This window comes from Mixophyes fleayi, chromosome 3, assembly GCF_038048845.1.
Source record: "Mixophyes fleayi isolate aMixFle1 chromosome 3, aMixFle1.hap1, whole genome shotgun sequence".
Classification (NCBI taxonomy): Eukaryota; Metazoa; Chordata; class Amphibia; order Anura; family Limnodynastidae; genus Mixophyes; species Mixophyes fleayi.
Window position 1 is genome coordinate 50,583,348 of NC_134404.1, and position 21,876 is coordinate 50,605,223.

The 21,876-nt window shown below is 41.4% G+C and overlaps 1 protein-coding gene across 4 annotated transcripts in view; it reads right to left on the reverse strand.

Moving 5' to 3' along the window:
* Positions 1–21,876, reverse strand: part of RNF144A (ring finger protein 144A) — a 67,499-nt gene that overhangs the window by 17,561 nt on the left and 28,062 nt on the right. For all 4 annotated transcript variants that reach the window (XM_075201475.1, XM_075201473.1, XM_075201476.1 and 1 more), the window contains exon 2: positions 15,493–15,638. In XM_075201475.1, the coding sequence (XP_075057576.1) occupies positions 15,493–15,627 (135 nt within the window). In that variant the 5' untranslated portion in view covers positions 15,628–15,638. The remainder of the gene's footprint in view (positions 1–15,492; positions 15,639–21,876) is intronic.

The window sequence follows — 21,876 nt, forward strand, 5'->3', positions numbered from 1 at the left end:
GGAAGACAGACAGACACATGGATGAGACGGAGAGACGGGAGGAAGGGGGAGAAGGGAAGAAGGGAAGAAGGGATGAGAAAGAGAGGTAGCCGACCGGTGGGAGTTTAGGCATGAGACTGGAAGGCTTTAAGGATATAACTTGGGGGTCTAGCATTTAGGCGGAGGGCATTTCGCTGGTACCAAGAGAGTTCACAACCAAAAAAAAATAAGAGGAGATGTCCAAAACTGGACATTTTCTTGAGCCTATGGAGAAACCACATAGGTGACATAGGTGTATACTTGCAGCAAGTCAAGCGTTTGAAAACATACAAACTAAAAATGTGTTTCTGGTAGCAATCCTGCTCTTTATTCCTCTTATCCAGAAACTACAAATATGACCATTAGCAACCATCTCCAAACATTATTTACATCCTTCTAGTTTTCCCTCTTGTTTTATATGATCTACAAGTGCAGAGGGAGAGCATTTATGAAACTAAAGCACAGGTCACTATGCAAGAAGCTGTTGTATCAGGCATCTGGAATTATTTTTGAAAATTGTACTAGAAAAGTAACATGTAGAACCTAGTTGGTTGCTATTGGTTACAGCACTTTTTTTGCACAGTAACTTGTGCACCAGTTGTTTATAAGTGTTCCCTATAAGTGATAATTGGTGTTGTATTTAGTGTCATTCATAACATAACCATTTAATTGATACAGACCAATCAAAATAAATCATTAAAACATAATGCATTTATTGTATAGTTCACATTAATTTACTGGCGGTTTATTTTGTCTTATACAGAGACAAACAATGGCCATTTTTATGGTGCAAGAAGAGAAAATGTTTGGATCAACTTGGGACGGTCCCGTAAGCCAAGAAAAACTTGGCTGAGTATTTTAGAGCTTATCTTGGCACAGAGAAGTGGCACATTCCTGAAGATTAGTACCAAATCTTAGTTACATACTGTATGTACCCCACAGAACTCCGGATCATGGCTCAAGCCTCTTACTTGCTTAGTTTTTCTTAGTAACCAAAATATTGATACAGCCGCCACACTTGTGGTTTACGCATTAGCTCCTGGAAATGAATCGGCTGAATCTAAAAATACTAAATCCATTTATTTATTTATTTTCATACCAGTGTTCCTGTAAGCCAGCAGTAGGCAGCATGTGATGCTCTGGTCATGCCTGCTGTGATTGGCTAGGCATGCCTGGCCAATCACCTCTGCAGCAGGTCCAGCTTCCATTGTGTCCTCACAAAGTACTTAAGAGCTGCAGTCCCACATCTTCATGTCCCACGTCATCAACCAAGTGTGGCACAGTGTCAATGTGAAACATATGTTGTCAATCCAAGGGTTAAATTGTTCCAATTCATGAAATTCCAGAGTAAGTATGTAATAAACTGACAAACCGATTTTTGCTGGAATTTCCAGCCTAATGTGAGTAAAGGAAAGAAAGAACTTCAGCAGCTTCTACTAGTGTAGCAATCAGGGAGATCAGCTTTTGGGATAGAATAGAGAAGGCAATTACAACAGTTACTCCTTGTTCTAATACAACCGTCCACAGAAATCAGTGTTTGGTGTTTTGAAGATACCATTTGAGTATTAAGTGGGTATAAGAAGTTTATGACCAGAGACTGGTCCCCAACTGTGTTCTCCATTAAACTATCAGTCAGGAAACCTGTCAGACAGGTTCAGGACGTCGTCTTTAGTTACAATGACAAAAAGACTTGTTCATTCCGGGACAAAAGTTGCTATAGCCAAGTTGTGACTTTTTTGGGCAGAAACATTCCGCCATACGAATGTGTTAAAAAGGACCACCAAATATAAAACTACAATTATCTTAAACACTATCCTACTTTAGGCTGGTTATACGCTACAGGATTTTCAGCCGACTATCAGGCCAACTGCACGATAAACAAATATCCATTCGCCCGTTACTGCATTAGTGTGTATGCTGCAAGAATGAACAATTATTCGAAAGCGCATCGTATAATTTGACTTTTAAACCAAGCTAAAAATCTCGTTCAACAATGGAATGATGTAGTCACAACAATTCTGCAGCGTGTATACACATACGACCGTCAGTGTCCATAGATCTTATCAGCAGATGATAATGACAGATGAAGAGCACGGATCTGAAGGTAAATCTTGTATTAAACATTGTTCCTCTGGTTCCATCTGACTTGATCACTGGTACCTTTAACCAGTCTGACAGCAAATAAACATCACTGGCATCAAAGACCTGCTTGAAAACATCTTCCATGCTGAAAATCCTGTGACCCACAGATTAGACCCAAAATCTAATCCGTTCCCGGCTGTTTCTGAGGTTTGGACCCAGCATCCAGTACCACGGTTCTGCCCGCTACCCAGCAGCTCTGGCCAGTGCGAGAGGCCAGGGGGGATCCATCCGCAGCAACCCTGATCCATAGGAACAAGTCAGGAGTACCAACCCAGGTACACCAGTAACCGGGTACATTTGCAGCGTCAGTTATCCAGAAGAAACCCGGTTCTGGATGCCGGCAAAGGAGTCCAGTGGTGGCAGTATTTGTAAGTGCCTCCTAACGCACATATGGGATAACGAAAGGGAACGATGACAAAGTAAGCCCAGCAGCCGGCTCCCAGCAACAACAGACAGGGTGGCATAGGCTGTCCATCCTGTCACAATAGACCTTTTTTTTTTTTTAAGTTTAATATGCATAGCCATCTCTGGCAGGTGTCAAGCCTACTATGCAGAGCCATATCATCCGTTTAATGGACTAGAAAAAAACAAAAAAACAAACAAAAAACAAACAACCACAAACACCAGCATGTTGAACAGGACATAAATGTACACTCAATGTAATTTATACGTCGCAAAAAATCTTGACAGTGAACACGTAGAAAGTGTGAAAATCAGATTTTATTCTTTTATATAAAAACACATGTAATAAAACAGTCAAACACACTAAATTGTTTTGGGATTCATTTAAAAAGGCACAAAAAGGATGCTAAACTGAGCTGTTAAGAAGAAAAACGTAAAGGATGAAGTGGGGGGGAGGGAGTTAGTAGGCATCTAACCAGTGGCAGAACTACCATTGGTGCACATGGAGATAATGGGGCCCACTGCATGGCAGATGCAGTCGATCAGAGGCCCAAGTTCCCTCCTCCCCGCAAAGGGGCCCAGAGCTCACTAGTTCTGCCTCTGCATCTTATTGTCACCCACAATTCCAAGAGGACCCCCAAAAACACAAAAATAGGTACATCCCCTAAATATTTATGTGCATGTGAAGTTGTTTATATCTAGTTTAAAGAATCAAGTCTCAAAGTGTAACATTTTTTAACGGTAAAACATTATAATAACTAAGAATTGTTGCATTATGCAATGTAAGCTGACAGTATTTCTTTTATGCATATGTGCAGCTTTCTTACTGTTCGGAGAAAACAAAGTCAGGACTTTCAAGTATAATGTATAAACAAAAAAAAAGAAAAATCCACAACTGGCTTTTTTAGAGAGATTATTTCAGGATATAATTGCCACAACAAGTGAGCTGACATCTGGCAGTAGATATCCCCTTATTAAGTCATGCTGCCAGATTTTGTTTGCATTTCTGATTCCATGAAAGGATTTCTAGGCAAAGACACTGAGGAAACACTATGACAGTTATAATTATTACCGCAATAATCTGATAACTATATGGACTCTTTTCTCAAAATCATTTTGTACCCAGACATGAATGAATAGTAATGTCACAAGACCTATACCTTCTCCTATGCTAAACTTGGTGCCAGATTCTTGGAAAATGTCACTCCAACATGTCCATATTTCTCAACACTTACACCAATACCTTCTTATGTTTGAACATTCCTAATCCGGACAATTGTGCAAGACAGAGGGGTGTGTGACCTCGCCATGTTTGGGTTTGCCAAGGCCCCCTAATCCTGCCTAATGCTTCTGAAGCGCAATTAGCGGGGTTGGGTGAACCAGGAAGTTATTGTATCAGACATCCTCAGTCACTGACAGATGTTGGAAGAATGAAAACCTTGAGGAGAACTGTCGCAAAGCACAGAGAAGTTCATAAAATCAGTGGGGAACTGATTCCACTTTCTCACCAGTGACACCTGCCCTAAGTGAACAATTCTATTTTTCAGTTGCATACTCTCTGCACCCTTACCATGTTGCTAGGTACACAGGCCCGGTGCTCCCATTAGGCAAGGTTAGGCAATTGCCTAGGGTGCCGGGACCTGCAGGGCGCCTCGAAATTAAAAAAAACAAAACAAAAAAAAAAACGGAAATCCACTGGGAGGAGAGGAGGGAAGGGGCTATTGAATCTTACCTGCATGAAGCTGCTCCTCTCTGCTCTGTCTTCTCCCCTCCGCTCACTGACAGTGACAGGCCGTGATGATGTCATCATCACGGCCCGACAGTGTCTGAGTGGAGGGGAGAAGACAGAGCAGAGAGGAGCAGCTTCATGCAGGTAAGTTAAAGAAAGACATGGGGAGGGGTAGGGAGGGAAGCGCAGCGGCGATTTTTAAAGGGGGGGGTGGGCGATTTTTAAAGGGGGGGCGGCGATTTTCACACTGTGCCTAGGGCGCCAAGGACCTTAGCACCGGCGCTGTAGGTACACAATCTACTCATGGCGTCTGTGCACTCAGCACAATCTACGGCTTTACATTTTCTGGGATTTCTATTTAAGAAGCAAACTGCATGATCAGCAGATTTTTGCCAAATGTACAGTTTTTGCTTGAAACAGAAACCTACAGCTGGCATCTTACGGCCTCATACACAGTTATAGAAAAACAATGCCCGATAATAGAATTGGCAAGAAACATTGTCCTTATCGCATGCTCTAAGATTCTGTGCAGAAACGTTTTCCATATATTAAATGATTGCATCCACTGAACTCTATTATATTGTATCAAGCATTAACTATCATAAAACACTGCAAGTAATTGATGAAAAGCAAAGGTGACATACACTGAACATCTATTGTGGGCTTCATTTTCAGGTCTGTGTTTACAAAGCCTAAAAAGGAGATATGGGAGATTAAGCATAAAGCAACAGTCCTATGCTCTACTTGTATGTACCCACAAGTAGAAGACCTTTATCACAAGATAGGTGATGCTGTATGAACCAGCCATCCAAGCACATACAGAAATTGTGTTGAATATAACAAAAGCTGGAGGGTAGGAGTATTGCTAAAGTGTACATGCTTGCCTTCATTCTTCTTGTATCTCCAATTGCCATTTATAAGGTGCTAATTATTATTATTATTGTAGATTTGTAAGGTGCCATAGTGCTCTGCAGCGTCGTACAGTAGAGAAAATAGGATGACATACATGGTAGACAAAATAAGGTTTGAGCAGCACGAGAGAAGTCTTGTAGGTGGAAGTGAAAGGTGGTTACCAGAGACGAGACAAGATGCCGGTCAGATCTAAGAGGATGGGAGGGAGAGTATTTTGATATGCTATTTGGGATATATGGGGGTGGGTGGGTGTTGAAGGCTTTGTAGGTAAGGGTGAGTAGTTTGAATTGGATTCTAGAGGACACAGGGAGCCATTCCAGGGGTTTGCAAGATGGTGCAGCAGATGTGAAGCGGTGTGAGAAGAAGATAAGTCTTGCAGCAGCATTTATGATGGACTGAAGTGTGGGTACATGAGTGTCAGGAATGCCAGATAGCAGGAGGTTGCTGTAGTCGAGATGGAGATGAGAGAATGGATAAGAGGTTTGGTAGCACGTGAGTAAGCAAAAAGCGTATTCCGGCAATGTTTTTAAGGTGGAGTCGACAAGACTGGGAGAGTATAGATGTGAGGAATAAAGAAGAGAGCGGAGTCAAGTGTGACACCAAGCCAGCAAGCTTGGAAGACTGAGGAAATTGTGGTGTTAATGATGGCGAGGGAGATTTGAGGGGTGGTGGTGACTGGCAGGCGGGAAGATAAGCTCGGTTTTGGATATGTTGAGCTTTAGATAGCATTGTGACATCCATGTGGAAATATAAGAAAGACAGTTTGCTACACAAGATAGTACAGAAGGGGAGAGGTCTGGGGAATAGATATAGATTTAAGTGTCATCAGCATAGAGGTGGTACTGGAGGCCGAATGAGTGAATTAATGTTCTAAGAAAGAAAATGAAAAAAGAAGAAGAGGTGTACAATGAAAAAAGTAAAAGGGCCAAAACCTGAGCCTTGTAGAACCCCAGCAGATAGAGGGAGTGAAGAGCAGGATGCGCCAGAGGTAGAAACACTAATGGAGTAGTTAGATAGGTAGGAAGTGAACCAGGAAAGAACTGTGTCATAGAGGCCAATAGAGTGAAGGATGTGTAGGAGAAGAGATTGATCAACCGTGTCAAAAGTAGCAGAGAGGTTTAAGATAATGAGTATGAAGAAATGACCCTTAGACTTTGCAGTAAGCAGATCATTGATCACTTTTGTGAGAGCAGTTTCAGTTGAATGTTGTGGGTGGAGAGGAGAGAAAGTGAGTCAGGCATTTGTACACTAATCGCTCAAGTAGTTTGGAGGCAAATGGGAGGAGAGAAATATGTCGGTAGTTGCAGAGGGAGGATAGACCGAGAGAAGGTATCCTTAGAAATGATGAGAAGAGCGCATGTTTAAAAGGAGGATGGAAATGTGCCAGTGGAGAGAGACAGGTTGAAAAAGTGAACATGCAGTGGAGTAGAGGGAAGGGAGAAGTTGGGAAGAGAAGAATTTGAGGGAATAGGGTCGAAGGGACATGCTGTGGGGGGAGAGAATGAAAGATACTTTGTTACTGCAGAGAATTAATTAAAGGAGTGTAGGTGAAAGTAGTTAGAGTGTGTGGAATTTGGCGTGAGGAAATATTTTGTTGAACGGTGTTGATTTTGTCTTTGAAGTTTGTGGCAAAATCATTGGCTATGCAGGAGGAAGGGTGGTGGAGGTGGAGGTGGGCGAGAAAAGTGAGCTGTAGATGGCAAAGAGGCGATATGGGTTAGAAGACTGGGTGGATATTAGAGATTTGAAGTATGTTTATTTGGCAATTGATAGGCAATGCTGCGAGATGAAAAGATGAATTTATAGTGGAGGAAAGCGGGACAGAAACAAGATTTCCTTCAGCGCCGTTCTGCAGTGCGCGAGCACGTTTACAGGTAGGGGGTCAGTTTGGTTTGGAGTTTGAATCGTCACAAATTGTATGTGGTAGCTGGAGCTGCACTGTCTAGGGCTGAAGTGAGAGTTTTCTTGTAGAAAGAGGCAGCCTGATTAGGGCAGGACAATGCAGTCATAGGTGAAAATAGTTGTTTTAATGAAAAATGAGAAGTGGATTGGGATAGGAGTTCTTAGGTGTCATTGTGAACGTGTGGATTTGAGAGAGCATGAGGTAAGGTGAAGCTGAAGGAAAGGAGGTTGTGGTCAAGGAGTGGAAAGGCCAAGTTGGAGAAACTAGAGACGGAGCAGTAGCGGAAGAAGACAAGGTCGAGGGAGTGTCCATCACAGTGGGTGGGATATGAGGTCCACTGGGAGAGATCAGATGAAGAACTAAGTGAAAGAAATTTATTGGCAGAAGAGATTATCAATGGGAATATCAAAGGATAGGAAATAAGTGAGCCAGGCCACAAAAGTTGTCATGAAATTGGGAAACTGGACCAGAGGGCCGATAAATGACAGCAATGAAAACAGATGGACAGTGTGGACTTCAAAGGAAGAGGGTAGAATGCCTACTCCACCACCTTGTCTGTTTCTGGGTCTGGGAATAAGGTGGAGGGAGAGTCCCCCGTTGAAGAGAGCTGCAGGAGATGAAGTGTCAGAGTAGGTGAGCAAGGAGGTTGAGGGATCTTGAAATTAACAGATTGCAACAAACTTGCATCTATTCACAAACAGATCTGGTGTTCCCATAGTGCACAGCAGAAGGGAAGAAAGGGTAGGGGAGATATAAGGTTGGCAGGATTGCAAGTGATGGCTGGATGGAAAATTTTGGGGATTGTACAGGGCTTGTACAGGGCTATGGGTCCGGTGAGATACCACCAGCAGCTATGAGAAGGTGCAGGGTGAGAAAGAAGACACGTAAGGAGGATTTGTGTGTGTGAGGTTTATTTCTGTATATGTAGGCTGGTGAGCGTGGTAGGTGCAGGAGACAAAACTGTTCATGTGTGTAGAATAGCAAGGAGGGAAGTAATAAAGGGGAAATCATAATAGGGGAGGGAGAAACAGGATGATTGAGAATGAAGGAGTTTGGGGAAGTGTAGTGACAGTGAATAGGAGAGAGTGTAAACTGAGTAGGTGCATGATGTAAAGATGTGAGAGAAGTGAGTGAATGTGTATTAGCTGTGGTAAATAATGAGAGAGTGGAACGGAACAATTGATCCAATTTGTGCAGGGCAATGGAAGAGGTGAAGGACACTTTACCGCCCCCTGACAGTTGGGTGTAGAGGGTCCAGCAGCCAAACAGAGATGACAACAGCAATCTCAATTGAGCTCAGTGGGCAGCTGAACAGGTGTTGAAACAGCATTGACAGTTGAGCAATGTGGGTCCCTCATCTGAACAAAGATTATATAGTCCAGTAGATCCTAAAACCGCCTTGTTTTTCGGTATGAAGTCAATCCTCGGCGCTGCTGTGACGTTTGCCAACAGTATTCAGAAATATCCAATGCTTTATATTTGTGAGAATAAAGAAACTTGGGAGCATGGACACAGATCTAAGCCAGTGTACAGCTTACTCCAATTGCAGTCCACATGCCACTGATGTGTTCATCAGTTTGCACTGAATTTACTGATTGTCAGACCCAGCACCAATAGTAGTAGTGGTGGATCTATCAATCATGGTGTAGGAGGGGTAAGTCCAATTCAAGCTGCTGTAAAGCAGTCTACAGTTCCTGGCAACAAAGGACAATAAGAATAGAAAAAGGAGTGTGATAATAAGTAAAACCTAGCAATTAATAAATTGTGAATAAGATATACTTCTATTAGGTTGTTCATTATTAATTGACTTTAAATTTAGTAGACTAAGTTACAATGTTGTAATAAGAGTGCATAGGTAGGCTTATCCATTAAAATAAGGAATCCAATGCCTCTGCACTTGGGAAATATTATAAACTTCCCAATAAAGGTGTTTTTTAATGGGGCACTCATATCTTTCAATTGAGGGAGATAATGCATTCCAGAGGATTGCTACAATACAGCAGGAGTGGAGGTGGTAAGGGAGTATGATTGGTACAGTTCCTGACAGAGAACAATATTGGAAAGTTCTGTATAGAGAGACAAGAGAAGTAATAAGATGCATCATGCATGTTAGTGTCTCACAGCTGAAACCCATTACATATCTAGCTCCTTCAAAAGTGAGGAAGTTTCTCTGTGGTCATTTGACAGAAGAATGAGAAAGTTGATGAAGTCCAAGGGGATTGTGCATGCTAAAAAGAGAGTAACAAAACTTCTCTGCTCATTACAACATATGTCATGTGACTGTGGTTGCCATGGTCATCACAAAATTAGCAAACTTTAATTTTGTACATGTGGCTTGTTTCCCCTTCAAGTGTACCTTCATATAGGACTGAAGCATTTAATAGTAGAAAAGAAAAAACATGACTACGGGGCAACGGCTATCTTGCATGAGGCCCTAATCTGAGCTATGAAATACAATTTTATTGTCCAGTATATCTTAAATCGTTTCCTCCCCATTTTGTTTCCTAAATTAAATATATCAAGCTGTGCTTTTAAAAGTGCTGCTTACTTCAAAAGATTTAACAACCAGTATTGTGGTTTTTCCAGAACTAAAGAAATGGTGTTGACAGTGTAACTGATGTTTAGTACAAGGCTTATTGCCTCGTCGTCCCAGAAGATCACCGTTTACTAATACTACCAATTTTTCTATACTGTATATATTAGTTTTATCACTGCGTGTTGCTATATTCCTTAGACCTTCCAACTTCAAAGTGTGTAGGCCACATATTCTACAATCTAAAATGTAAAAAAATGTGCTAAAAATTATTGGTTCAATGTCAGCTACGTGGGTTTTTAAGGTTTTATTTCACAGGGTTTTTCTTGTTTGTTTTTTTTCTTTCTAGGCCACATGTCCACTTACCGACCAGGGACAGGCACAAAACAATAAAGGCCGGACATCTATTAATTGTAGAAGTGGATAGGGTCATGCAAAACTGATAATAATCACCTCTACTATGCAAGAAAGATAGAAAAACAGAAGAGAGGCCAACTGACGCAGCAAGATGCAAGGCTAGAGCCACGGTGCGTGGTATACAGACCCACATTTGCTATTCTCACAGCATCCTTCCTGTCGTGTAGGTCACAATATACAGAATTGTTTCCACATATAAGTGCTGCAGATCTCAATCAAAACGTGTGCTGTCGCACAGGGATGATTGAACGCTGCCTTTATCCAGCTGAATCCCCCTTATTATCAAATTTAGTCCGTGGTAAATTGCTCTAGTCACAAGGGAGCTTCAAATGTTGCATGATAAAAAAAAACCACAACATGCACAACAATAACTATAGTGTTTTGACAACACCAAGATGCCTTATAAAACTCAATAGATTACATAGTATAAACAACACTAATATGCGGATTTCCACAGCAACTACAATCTGTTACAGCAAATTGGAAAGATTTGTTGTTAAAAGACATGTCCAACAGTGATAGCATTGTGCAGTCACATCACTGAGGCCTTAAGTAACATTTTCTCAAACCGTACAGGCTACAAGTTTTTTTTTTTTTGTCTTTCAGTATTTAAATAGTTTCCCCTGCATTAATTAGCATGCCCATGGAGCAGCTCCCTCCCTGCCACAAAAGTCCTAGCACAGCAAGCTAATTACACTGAGAGTATGAATTTTGTGACAGAGTCAATGGTTCTGCAGTTGGCTGCAGGGTTTGAGTTTGTGGAGTATATGCAGAGCACTAGATGCACTACAGGGCGCCATGGACAGTGTCACATTCACACTGGCTGAATGTAGGAACCCCATGCTGCTGCTGCTTTCATCTATTCTTATGACAAGCCTGGGGAGGAATGGTGACATGGAGCCCTAGCCTGGCCAGGGAGCAGCCCCCTTGCACTGACTACTAAGCAACCTGCCACTGGTAGTTCGGGCAGGGGTGTTGATCTGCTCCTCCACCCTTGCTAGTCCTCCATCTCCAGTCTTCAGCAGTTGTGGGACTGGTGCCAGCTTCACAGTTTGCAAAGACAAAGGAATCTGCCAAACAAAGCTTTCAAGACTTGCACATCAGTCTAACAAGTAAGTGAGGTGGTGCTGTGTTACTGTAATTGGGGGGTATTAATGTAATGTGAGTGATGGTGGGGCTACCGATGTAAAGTGGGGACTATTCATTTATTATGGGTCTATTAATTGCAGGGCTACTAATGTAATGTAAGGTTGGTGGCAGATAATATATTTTAGGGCCTACTAATGCTATGTTGGGTCTGTTAAAAATGGCGGCTAATTTAAAGGTGGGGTCATTGGGGAAACAGACCCATTTATGAAATTTGAATGCTATTAATTTGCGATTGGAGCTTGGTGGGGTGGAATAGGTCTACTATTAAGCATATGTTGTATTGCTTTAGTGTCAGGGCTGGTTAGTGGGGAATAGGACTCTCTGTAAAATGTGTGTGCTATTCATTTAATGTCGGGGCTGGTTGGGGAAAGTGAGGCCTATTTATTAAATGTGGATGCTACGGACTCCTTCCTGCTGGGTTGGGTACGAAATCCTGATGGAAGAAATCCCGGCATTTCTCCTGCGATCAAAATGCTGACAGAATAAATGCCAACCTTTGCATTTGACCTACTTTTCTTTTTTTTGGTGGACCCCATCTCCCTAGGGAATCCAGCCCTGTGCTAACCAGCCTGGGGCTGATTGGTGTCATGGCAGGGGAACCCCATGCTGTGGGTTCCATTGCTATAGTGCTGGCACAGCCTAGCACATGTTCTAGTAAAATGTGGGGGCCCACACTTTTTTGGTCCCCTCCTCCCAACCCCAGATTTTGCTGATGGCCCCGGCCTGTACATACTGTATAGCCACTGGACCCGCAGGCATCGCTCATTTAATGTCGGCAATCACACGGTCGAAAAAGTCTGCATTTATTCAGCATTTTCATATCAGCAGGAGAAGTGTCGGGATTTCTCCCATCGGAAATTTGACCGCCACCGTTCCTGTTATTGACTTAATGTCAGGGCTGGTTAGATGGGGGGAGTATTTATTAAATGTGTGTGCCAATTATTAAACGTTTAGCCAGGTTACGGGGGAGTGAGGCCTAGACTGTCCACTCTGTGCTCAGTTTTCCAGTAGGTGAGTAGTACCTATAATTTTTTATACAGGTCCCCAACATTCAAGGATTCGGCCAAGCAGCAACAGAACTTATGACACCAGCAGCAGGTAGTCAAATGTGCAAGAACAGGTAAGCGAAAGCAGCACCATCTGATTTTGGTCCAGAGACTGGCTGGTCTCACAGTTTTGTCATTTCTGACCCTCACCCTACCTCCCATATGTCATGTATGACCCACTCGCTCCCTCACATATGACCCCAACCCTCTACATGATGGCGATGCCCCTCCAACGGTGCGATTTGGTGCTGTAGTGGGTGCTTACTCCAGGCACCGTCATTCCCTACTACGTCACTGGTTGGTATGCATAGACTTTTGGCTACCACCCTGTGGGCACACTTTACTTGAAGCAGAAGTCATCCCATGTTAACTAGGGCAAAACTGTTACAAGCAAGAAACCAAGACAGTTATAAATACAACTATGAATTGAAAAAGACAGATAGTCAGTTTCCAAAAAATAAATAAATAATATAATAAATGTTTCTGCACAAATGTATTTAAGGTGGACATGTCTATTAAATCAGACTTCATATAGCTGTAAGAGCGAGACAGAGGGTTTAGGGAGGTGCCATTACAACCAGTTATTTCTGCCAACGTTATGTTATTCAGCTGTAACGGTAAACAGGGGTGTTTGTTAAGAAAGAAGTCTTTGTACGCTGGCAAATAATTGCTTAGCAACCTCAGCCATAGAGATGTGCAGGAGATTACCTCAACAACCAGAGCATATGGACAATTGCAGCAGTCTGTTATGTGACAGCACATTTTATCATTTTAATTAAGACAGGACATTCTACACTTGTTGTGGAGCCAAGAGCTCAAAGTGCAAGTTAGGCCAAGAAAATGATATTAAAGAACTTGTTTATAATATGTGAACGGAATTGAGACATGTGCAAAAATAAGATAATTAAATATAACATTCAATGTCCCTTCTTTCTATCTATATGGTAAGCCACAGCAGCACTGTATTAAATAATGAAAAAATAAAACAAGCATAAAACAAACAAAAAGACGACGATTTAGACAACACCCCTTTTACAGCACATCCTCTAAACTTTAATGGATAAGCCCAGGGTTTTAATATGAAATGTAGGCTTGATTAGAGTCCATCAGGATACAATATATCCTCTGCAATTCGGGGTGACGGGGTGTCAAAATGCATAATGGGCCTCATTAAGTTAGTAGTAAATTCAGCTAAAAGGTGAAAATTTGCACCTTGATAAACCATGTTGTGATGCAAAGCATAGGTCATTTTTTTTCATGCAGAAATAATATTGCCTACTTCTATATACTTAGCCATTTATCCAGCATATAAGCCCTATGCCTACAACAATGACATGCCTACCAAGATTTAGTGCCCTCTATATACAGTCCTATGCCCACCATCACAATCCTGCCCATAATACAAGGATAGTCAGACTCATTGATATACAGTACAGCAGCCTTTTGCCCATCCACAACACTCATGTCAGCCGCTCAGGCAGCATGAAAGTCATACAATAATACCAATTTGTTTTATTATTAATTTTTTTTTTACATTATGCACGAATTCCTGCATAGTTTCATCATTATATCAGCAATTTATGTGCATGCAGTGGACATTTAGAAGTGTTGGAATGGAACTTCTACTTTGAAATGTAAGGCTGCCTAGGTTTAGGGATTCTGATAGAGTTACATTATATTTAGATGTATTTTTAACACTATATAGTATAAAATAAAATATTAAATAAGGGAAGACTAGCTACCCTGTGTCCCCCATCGCTCCTGTGTCCTTCCCCTCTCCCTCATGTCTCCTTTATGTACTTACATTTTCCCTCATATCTCCATAATATTAAAATAAAATTTTCCCAAATATCTCCCATGTTACCCTTTATATTTCCCTTATCTGTTTTCCTTCTCTGTTCCTATGTGCCCCTATCGTCATTGCAGGTATCCCCCCTCTCTCCCTCCCTTCCTGCTCTCCCCTGTGCCTCACATTCTGCTTCTCTCGCGTCACCCTTTTGTTAGCAACCAATTAACCTACCAATATGTTTTTTGTTTTTTTTTAGGAGTGTGGGAGGAAACCGGAGCACCCAGAGGAAACCCACGCAAACACGGGAAGAACATACAAACTCCTCACAGATAAGGCCATGGTCGGGAATCGAACTCATGACCCCAGTGCTGTAAGGCAGAAGTGCTAACCACTGAGCCACCGTGCTGCCCTAGTGAATTTACATTTTGCCTCTCCGCCATCACATTGGCCCCCTCAGTTCTCTATTTACCTTTCTATCACCTCTCTTCTATGTCCTGGCTCCTCTCCGCAACACTCCTCACCGTCAGCGTCGAGACGTGAAGACGCCACGCCGGACTGTCGGGGAGATTGGAATAGGAGGAGAGAGACGCAGACGCTCGCTGGATGCAGCACCAGGGGATAAGTGGAATAAGCAGGCAGAGCGGCATGGCACTCCCCGCGGGCCCTGGCTTTGAAGAAATGTCCTACAAGCACATACTGTCCCACTTCGAGCACTGTGGGTATGGAAAACACTCTGTGGCTGATGTAGAGTTAACTTTAAAAAACAAAAGGGAGCACGGAAAACATATTTCCGCCATATGCAGAGACGTACACATCTGGAGATGCATCCGGCTCTGCATTAGTAGCATAAATGCCTGGTTTACAATAAGTCATTATAATGAGCAGGTGTGTGCACCTGACGTATAGCAGGTGCATAACATACTCATATACCCATGTTAGGGGTCGTGTCTCTGTGGGTCTGCATGAGCCGCATTTGCTTAACCACACGTTTACTGCACTCTGTTAATGTTAGAAAGCCCCTTCCTCCTGGCCGGGCACAAGCATGCGCATCTGTATATGCCTGCGGCCACTTTCTGGGCATGCTGAGAGCGATTAATCGCAAGATGATGTCACACTCGTTCCTTGCATCCTTCACTAGACCACACCCTCAGGATTATCTCCCTGCCCCCCCCCAACAAGAATATTTGAAACATTGATCACTTGATATCTACATTAGAAAAAAATTTTTTTCAATATAATGCAATCAGAAATATCAATTGAAAGTAACAGGTGCACTTGTCCTAAATTTGCAAACCAACTGTTGAAAGCTATACAAAATACATATCAAAGAATCACAGCATAATAATAAACAGAATTCAAATATCATGAACAAATGTACTATTTACTTAGACATTATTTTACTTGGGGCTAAAGTCCTATTATTCCCCATCATGTACTGAAATGTATACATACCAGTGTGCAGAAAATGCACTGGCATTGTGATACTGTAGTCATCTGTTCCACTGGATATTCTCCGAGACAAAGTTTGCAGGAAACCAGTGGGTCTAAAGCCAAATCCCACGTTGGTCGGTATCTTGCTGTAGTCATGGCAGATTAATCTGGAGTTTAAAGAAGAAAAAAAAAAAAAAGTAATGTAAACATTTAAAACAATAAACAAACTAATAGTTTATTTATACCTTTTTTTTTTTTTTATTACTACATTTCCCAGACGTATACTGATGTGAATACGGCTTCCAACAGTTCCCAGCACTAGATATCAGACAACTTCTCATTTTTTTCAGACAGACAGAAGCAGTTGGTTGTCTGTTGCTTGACTGACACCTGTCAGTCATTCATTGTGTAGAAAAATATTCTAGAACAGTGATGGGCACCTGATGCACTTCAGGGGCCACATGGACGGCCCTCTAACCTTTAAAATGGCCGCACATTACCTTTAATCTGACTAATAAGTGAAAACAATATATAACTATCTGTAACAACATATCAGCAAGTATTTTAAACAAGTGTTACCAGCTGTAATAAACAAATCTGACAATAAAGCAGGGAGAAGCCGGGGCTGCAGGTAAAGGCCGTCTGTAGCCCATCATTGCTCTATACCAGCCAGGTAGTTTGTTTGGGATGAGAGCAGATGAGTTTCCAGGCATGGATGCAGTCAGATATACATAACTCCCAAAAGGTAAATGTATCAAGCTGTAGGTCTGAAAAAGTGGAGATGTTGCCTATAGCAACCAATCAGATTCTAGCTATCATTCTGTAAATGTACTAAACAAATGATAACTAGAATCTGATTGGTTGATATAGGCAACATCTCCACTTTTTCAAACCAGCAGCTTGATAAATGTACCCCCCCCCCCCCCCCGTCTCAAAATTCAGGAAAAAGGAAAAATCCTATTACTCCTCAATACGCTAAATGCATGGAAGTATGTTGTGCTTATCAAACTGAACAAATAAAACCAAGAAACGCTAACAAAGAGTAAAATACAGAGAACATTAGAGAAAACAAAGTTTTCAAAACAATAAACATGACCAGAAGTCTTTTGTTTTGTGCAGGACTTTATAGGAGGGAAGCGTTACAGCTCCTGATCACAGAGAAAGCTATAGAAGACAGAAATAGAATGAATGGGCCTACTGTCAGATATCAAAGGAGTAATGATGGAGTGGGAGAGACTAATATGGCCTAGGTTTCTATGCCTAGCAAGCACACAATAACAATATTCTTAGGCCATTATGATTCTAAGTATATGTGTATATATTTACTTACAGGTGTGGGCTCTATTGTTCTGAAAGCCTGGGGCACACATATACACACATATATATATATATATATATATATATATATATATATATATATATATATATATATATATATATATATATTTTCCAACATGCAGGTGCACTCTTTTAGCACTCTGACCCAGGGCCATCTCTTCCATTGGGCACAATGGCCAGGTGCCCGGGGGCCCTGTGGGCAAGGGGGCCCATCCAAGGCAGCGCTGAAATAAGAAATCCTGCAAAAAAAAAAAAAATACTTACCTTGCGGTCACGTCAGCTGACGATCCAGCTCCCTCCCTCCTCTTCCGTGCTGTGCTCGCATATATTTATATATAAATATATATATTTATATTTAGGGGCCCCGGTGCACTGCATTGCCTGGGGACCCATAATGTAGTTAAGGTGGCCCTGCTCTGACCATGATATATCTTTAACTCTGCAGTCCTATAAACACTATAATAGAACTGAAATAAACACGAGGTTCTGTACAATTTATGGGACTTACCTCATTTAATGCCTCTAAACTACAAGGAGTATTGGTAGGAGCTATACTGATCTGATTAAAACCACCTATGGACAGATGGGTGGGGCGCTGGGCCAAAAAAAGAAGGCAGTCACAACCTACAAACTTCCAAGAGGGGATGGTCCACACACACTAATTTCCAAATATATTACAGGTGCTACACTGCTGGAACTGAAAGTACAATACACAATCCAAGATACAGGTGTATTCTTTAAGCACTAAGACCATATTTATACATAATTAAAGACAGATATGTGTTAAACTCTGTAGTCATCTAAACTCTATAATAGAACTAGATTAAATGTGAGGTTCTTAGTGCACAATTTGAGCAAACTGTGGATGCCACATCAAGGTGACCTCTTTCAGATAGGTAACTACATTAACAATTTCTAATTTTAGAATATGGCAATTACCTCAATTACTGCCACTAAACTGCAAGGTGTATCGGTAGAAACCAGACTGCTATGAGCAGCACGGTGGCTTAGTGGTCAGCACTCCTGCCTCACAGCACTGGGGTCATGAGTTTGATTGCTGAACATGGCCTTATCTGTTAGGAGTTTGTATGTTCCCCCTATGTTTGTGTGGGTTTCCTCCCACATTCCAAAACCATACTAGTAGGTTAATTGAGTGCTATCAAATTGACCTTAATCTCTCTTATCTGTGTATGTTAGGGAATTTAGACTGTAAGCTCCTATGGTGCATGGACTGATGTGAGTTTTCTGTATAACGCTGCGGAATTATATAAAATAGATGATGATGATGCTGCTCTAATTTCCAGATATATCAAAGGTGCTACACTGCTGTGACTGAAAGTTCGTGCAGTGGAGGAGCGTGATGCTCTGGGCAATGTTCTGCTGGGGAACCTTGGATCCTGACATTTACATGGATTTGATAGTACCACCTACCTAAACATTGTTGCAGACCAAATACACCCCTTCATGGCAACAGTTTTCCTTAATGGCCTCTTTCAGCAGGATAATGCACCTTGCCACACTGCAAAAATTGTTCAGAAATGGTTTGAAAAACATGATAGAGTTCAAGGTGTTGACATGGCCTCCAAATTCCCCAGATCTCAATCCGATTGAACATCTGTGGGATGTGCTGGAAAAATAAGTCCAAGCCATGGAGGCCCCAGCTCGAAACTTACTGGATGGTGCCAAACCAGAGGTCTTGTGGAGTCCATGCCTTGATGGGTCAGAGCTGTTTTGGCGGCATGAGGGGGACCTACACAATATTATGCAGGTGGTTTAAGTCGGGGTATATATATATAATCCAATTTTTGGCCGCATTCCATTTCTTACCAAATTGTTTAGCAGTGCTCCTCATAAGTGACACTGTGAGCTCCGTGGGTTAGCATCGCTACCTCATAGCACTGAGTTCATGGGTTTGATTCTGACCATGACCCTATCTGTGTGACATTTATATGTTCTCCTTGTGTTTGCGTGGGTTTACGACCAGTGCTCTGATTTTTTTCCTACACTCCAAAAACATAATGGGGCATTTTCAATTAGCTTTTCGGTCCGCGCTTATGCGTGGCTGCACGAATCCTGATACCGCAACATCGCGGATTTCCATACGCACCCCATAGGGTTGCGAAGAGAAATCCGCCATTTTGCAGTACCATTTTGTCACTTTACACATGCAGCCGCGCGTATTTGTGGACCGAAAAGCTAATTGAATATGCCCCAATGACTGTTATTTGGCTTCTGACAAACTAAACCCTAGTGTGTCCGTGTGGTAGGGAATATAGATTGTAAGCTCCACTAGGTCAGGAAACCGATGTGAATGGTTAAAGTGCTGCGCAATATGTAGGCGCTATATAAAAACTGTTAATAAATTAAATTCTCAGCGATCCCCTCTTTGTGCATGACATCATCACCAACAATCAGAAAATTATTACCTGTTCCGTTTTCAGAACTTTCTTGATAACAGATGGTGATGATGATAACAGGTGTACGGGTAAGAGATGCCACGTCTGCCTTGTCAACATTACCATTATAAATATGTAGTATAGCATTATATTTATTTTATAGGCTGTAGATGTAATGTTTGTATTAGTAGGCTTATAAAAAAAAAAAAAGTGGACTGATCGTGTGTTCACAAAAATGCAACTAATCAATTCACCAGTAACCTTTGATGTCACTGAGGAACTGGGTCCCTGTCAATTAATTGGCTGCAGTCTTGAGAATATTGCCCTAGGCTGCTTCCCATGTGTGCAGGTGATGAATGCTGTATGTTCCTTTAAACTGTGTTTTCTATAAATAAAAAGTTGAAAACCAAATAGCAATTCCTCTGCAGAGATATATATAAAGCTTATTGTACTGTAACGACACATCGACAGACTACATGCAATCTTATGGGTCACAGCTACTACTTTATTCAATGACCAGATTATACCCTAAGGACTTAATTGGATTGCAAGTTGGCAGAGGTAGTTAAAGCTACTCATTATGCAATTTTAAATGCTATCATACAGCATTACGTAAGAACCAGTGAATTATGAAACATATTCCACTTCATATAAGTGGACACATGCAGAGCAAACAAAATTACACATTGAATATAAAAGCATGTGTGAGTTCTGTCTGCCTAATTCCCAGAAACTTCACATGGACAGATTGACTCTGATGTAGACCTCACAGAACATTATTTATATATTATTTTATATAAAGCACATATAGGAGTAGATTTATCAAACCTTCTAAAAGGAAAAATGGAGGCATTGTTACCCATAGCAACCAATCAAATACTAGCTATCATTTTCTAGCGTGCACTAGATAAATAATAGTTAGAATCTGATTGGTTGCTATGGGCAACACCTCCACTTTTCCTTTTCAGACGGTTTGATAAATCTACCCGATAATATGCTAACCTGCCAGGATGTTGCAAAACATTCTAATTAGGCCCCGTATGTGTTATTAATTAATGGATCGTTCCAAAGCTGGAATCCATAAAATAGTATTGTTATCATATCCATAAAAACAAACTGTGATTCCATACTACGAATAAATTTAGCACTGGTTAATTCGATGGAGAAATTGGGAAAACTGTGATCAATGAGTCCTGTGTGAAATGGGTCATCATGGTGGGTATACAAGTATTGGCACACAAATGTTTGGGCAGAAAAGACTACAGATGTATAGTTTACTAAATTAACTAAATAGTGCATTAACCTCAAATAAAATAGAGATCAGGCCCAAAAAAAAACACACTCAACACAGCTGAAACAGACAGAGCTTCTTATTTTCACTATGGGAAATTATGAAACTTAGAGCAACACTAAGAGGTACATTATTATTTTCCTAGGTAACAAAATCATGGTTACTAATACCGATCTGTGTTTTCTAATTCCCTGCTCTATTGACACTGCGTACAGAGACGCTACATACAAAAGATTGTATGATATCAGGCAAGGGGATAAAAGACTAGTTTGAAAGAGAAAACATACCTTGTTTATTATCTTTTTGCCACATTTAATGTATCTGCAGTAAAATCTATAGAAATAAGTTATTATTCAGACATTAGCCAATATCTCTATATATTTTTATTGCGAACTGTCACATTGTTTGTTCTGTGAAACAGAGATCAAATTAGCACAAAAAGAGTAATTAATAAGTAAGTTATTATTGTTGCTGGTGTGTACGGCGCAGACAGTGCTCAGCAGCAGCGGACAGTGGGGAAAACAGGACATTCATAAAAATGGGATATACAAGGTGGACAAGATAAATGCAGACATGAATATAAAGAGTAGTCTGTGGCCTGCTCAGCAGAGAGCTTACAATCTAAATGGAGGAAGACAAAGCTGAAATAAGAGGAGCCAGTGTGGAGATTGGGACAGATGTGAGGGTGTACCAGTGTGGGTAGTATAGGTGGCAGTAGGTAGTTGTGAGGGTGTACCAGTGTGAGTAGCATATGTGGGAGTAGGTAGGTGTGAGGGTGTACCAGTGTGAGTAGCATATGTGGGAGTAGGTAGGTGTGAGGGTGTACCAGTGGGAGTAGTATAGGTGGGAGTAGGTAGGTGTGAAGGTGTACCAGTGTGAGTAGCATATGTGGGAGTAGGTAGGTGTGAGGGTGTACCAGTGTGAGTAGCATATGTGGGAGTAGGTAGGTGTGAGGGTGTACCAGTGTGAGTAGTATAGGTGGGAGTAGGTAGGTGTGAAGGTGTACCCTATTTTTTTTTTTCTCAGTTTCACAGTTGTTGTTTTTTGGGTTTTTTTTGGGGGGGGGGGGGGGGTTACTCTGCACAGGCAGACTTCTTTTGGTACCATAGGGTAAATGCATTTTTAATTTATGGGCATTACGCAAGGAAAATGTCAGTGGCTCTTGCCCGTTGACAGCTTAGTGAGTATTAAAGTCCAGAGCGTCTAATATGTTGCATGCAGCATTTACAATGCATTGGATGTTAACACACATTTAGCTGTAAATGGGCAAGGCTGGCTGTCAAAAGGTGAATGAATGTTATAAATATTCACTATGCTAGAGGGCATCCCTTAAATACACACTAACATTATTATCTATATTTTGATTTTAATTATATTGCT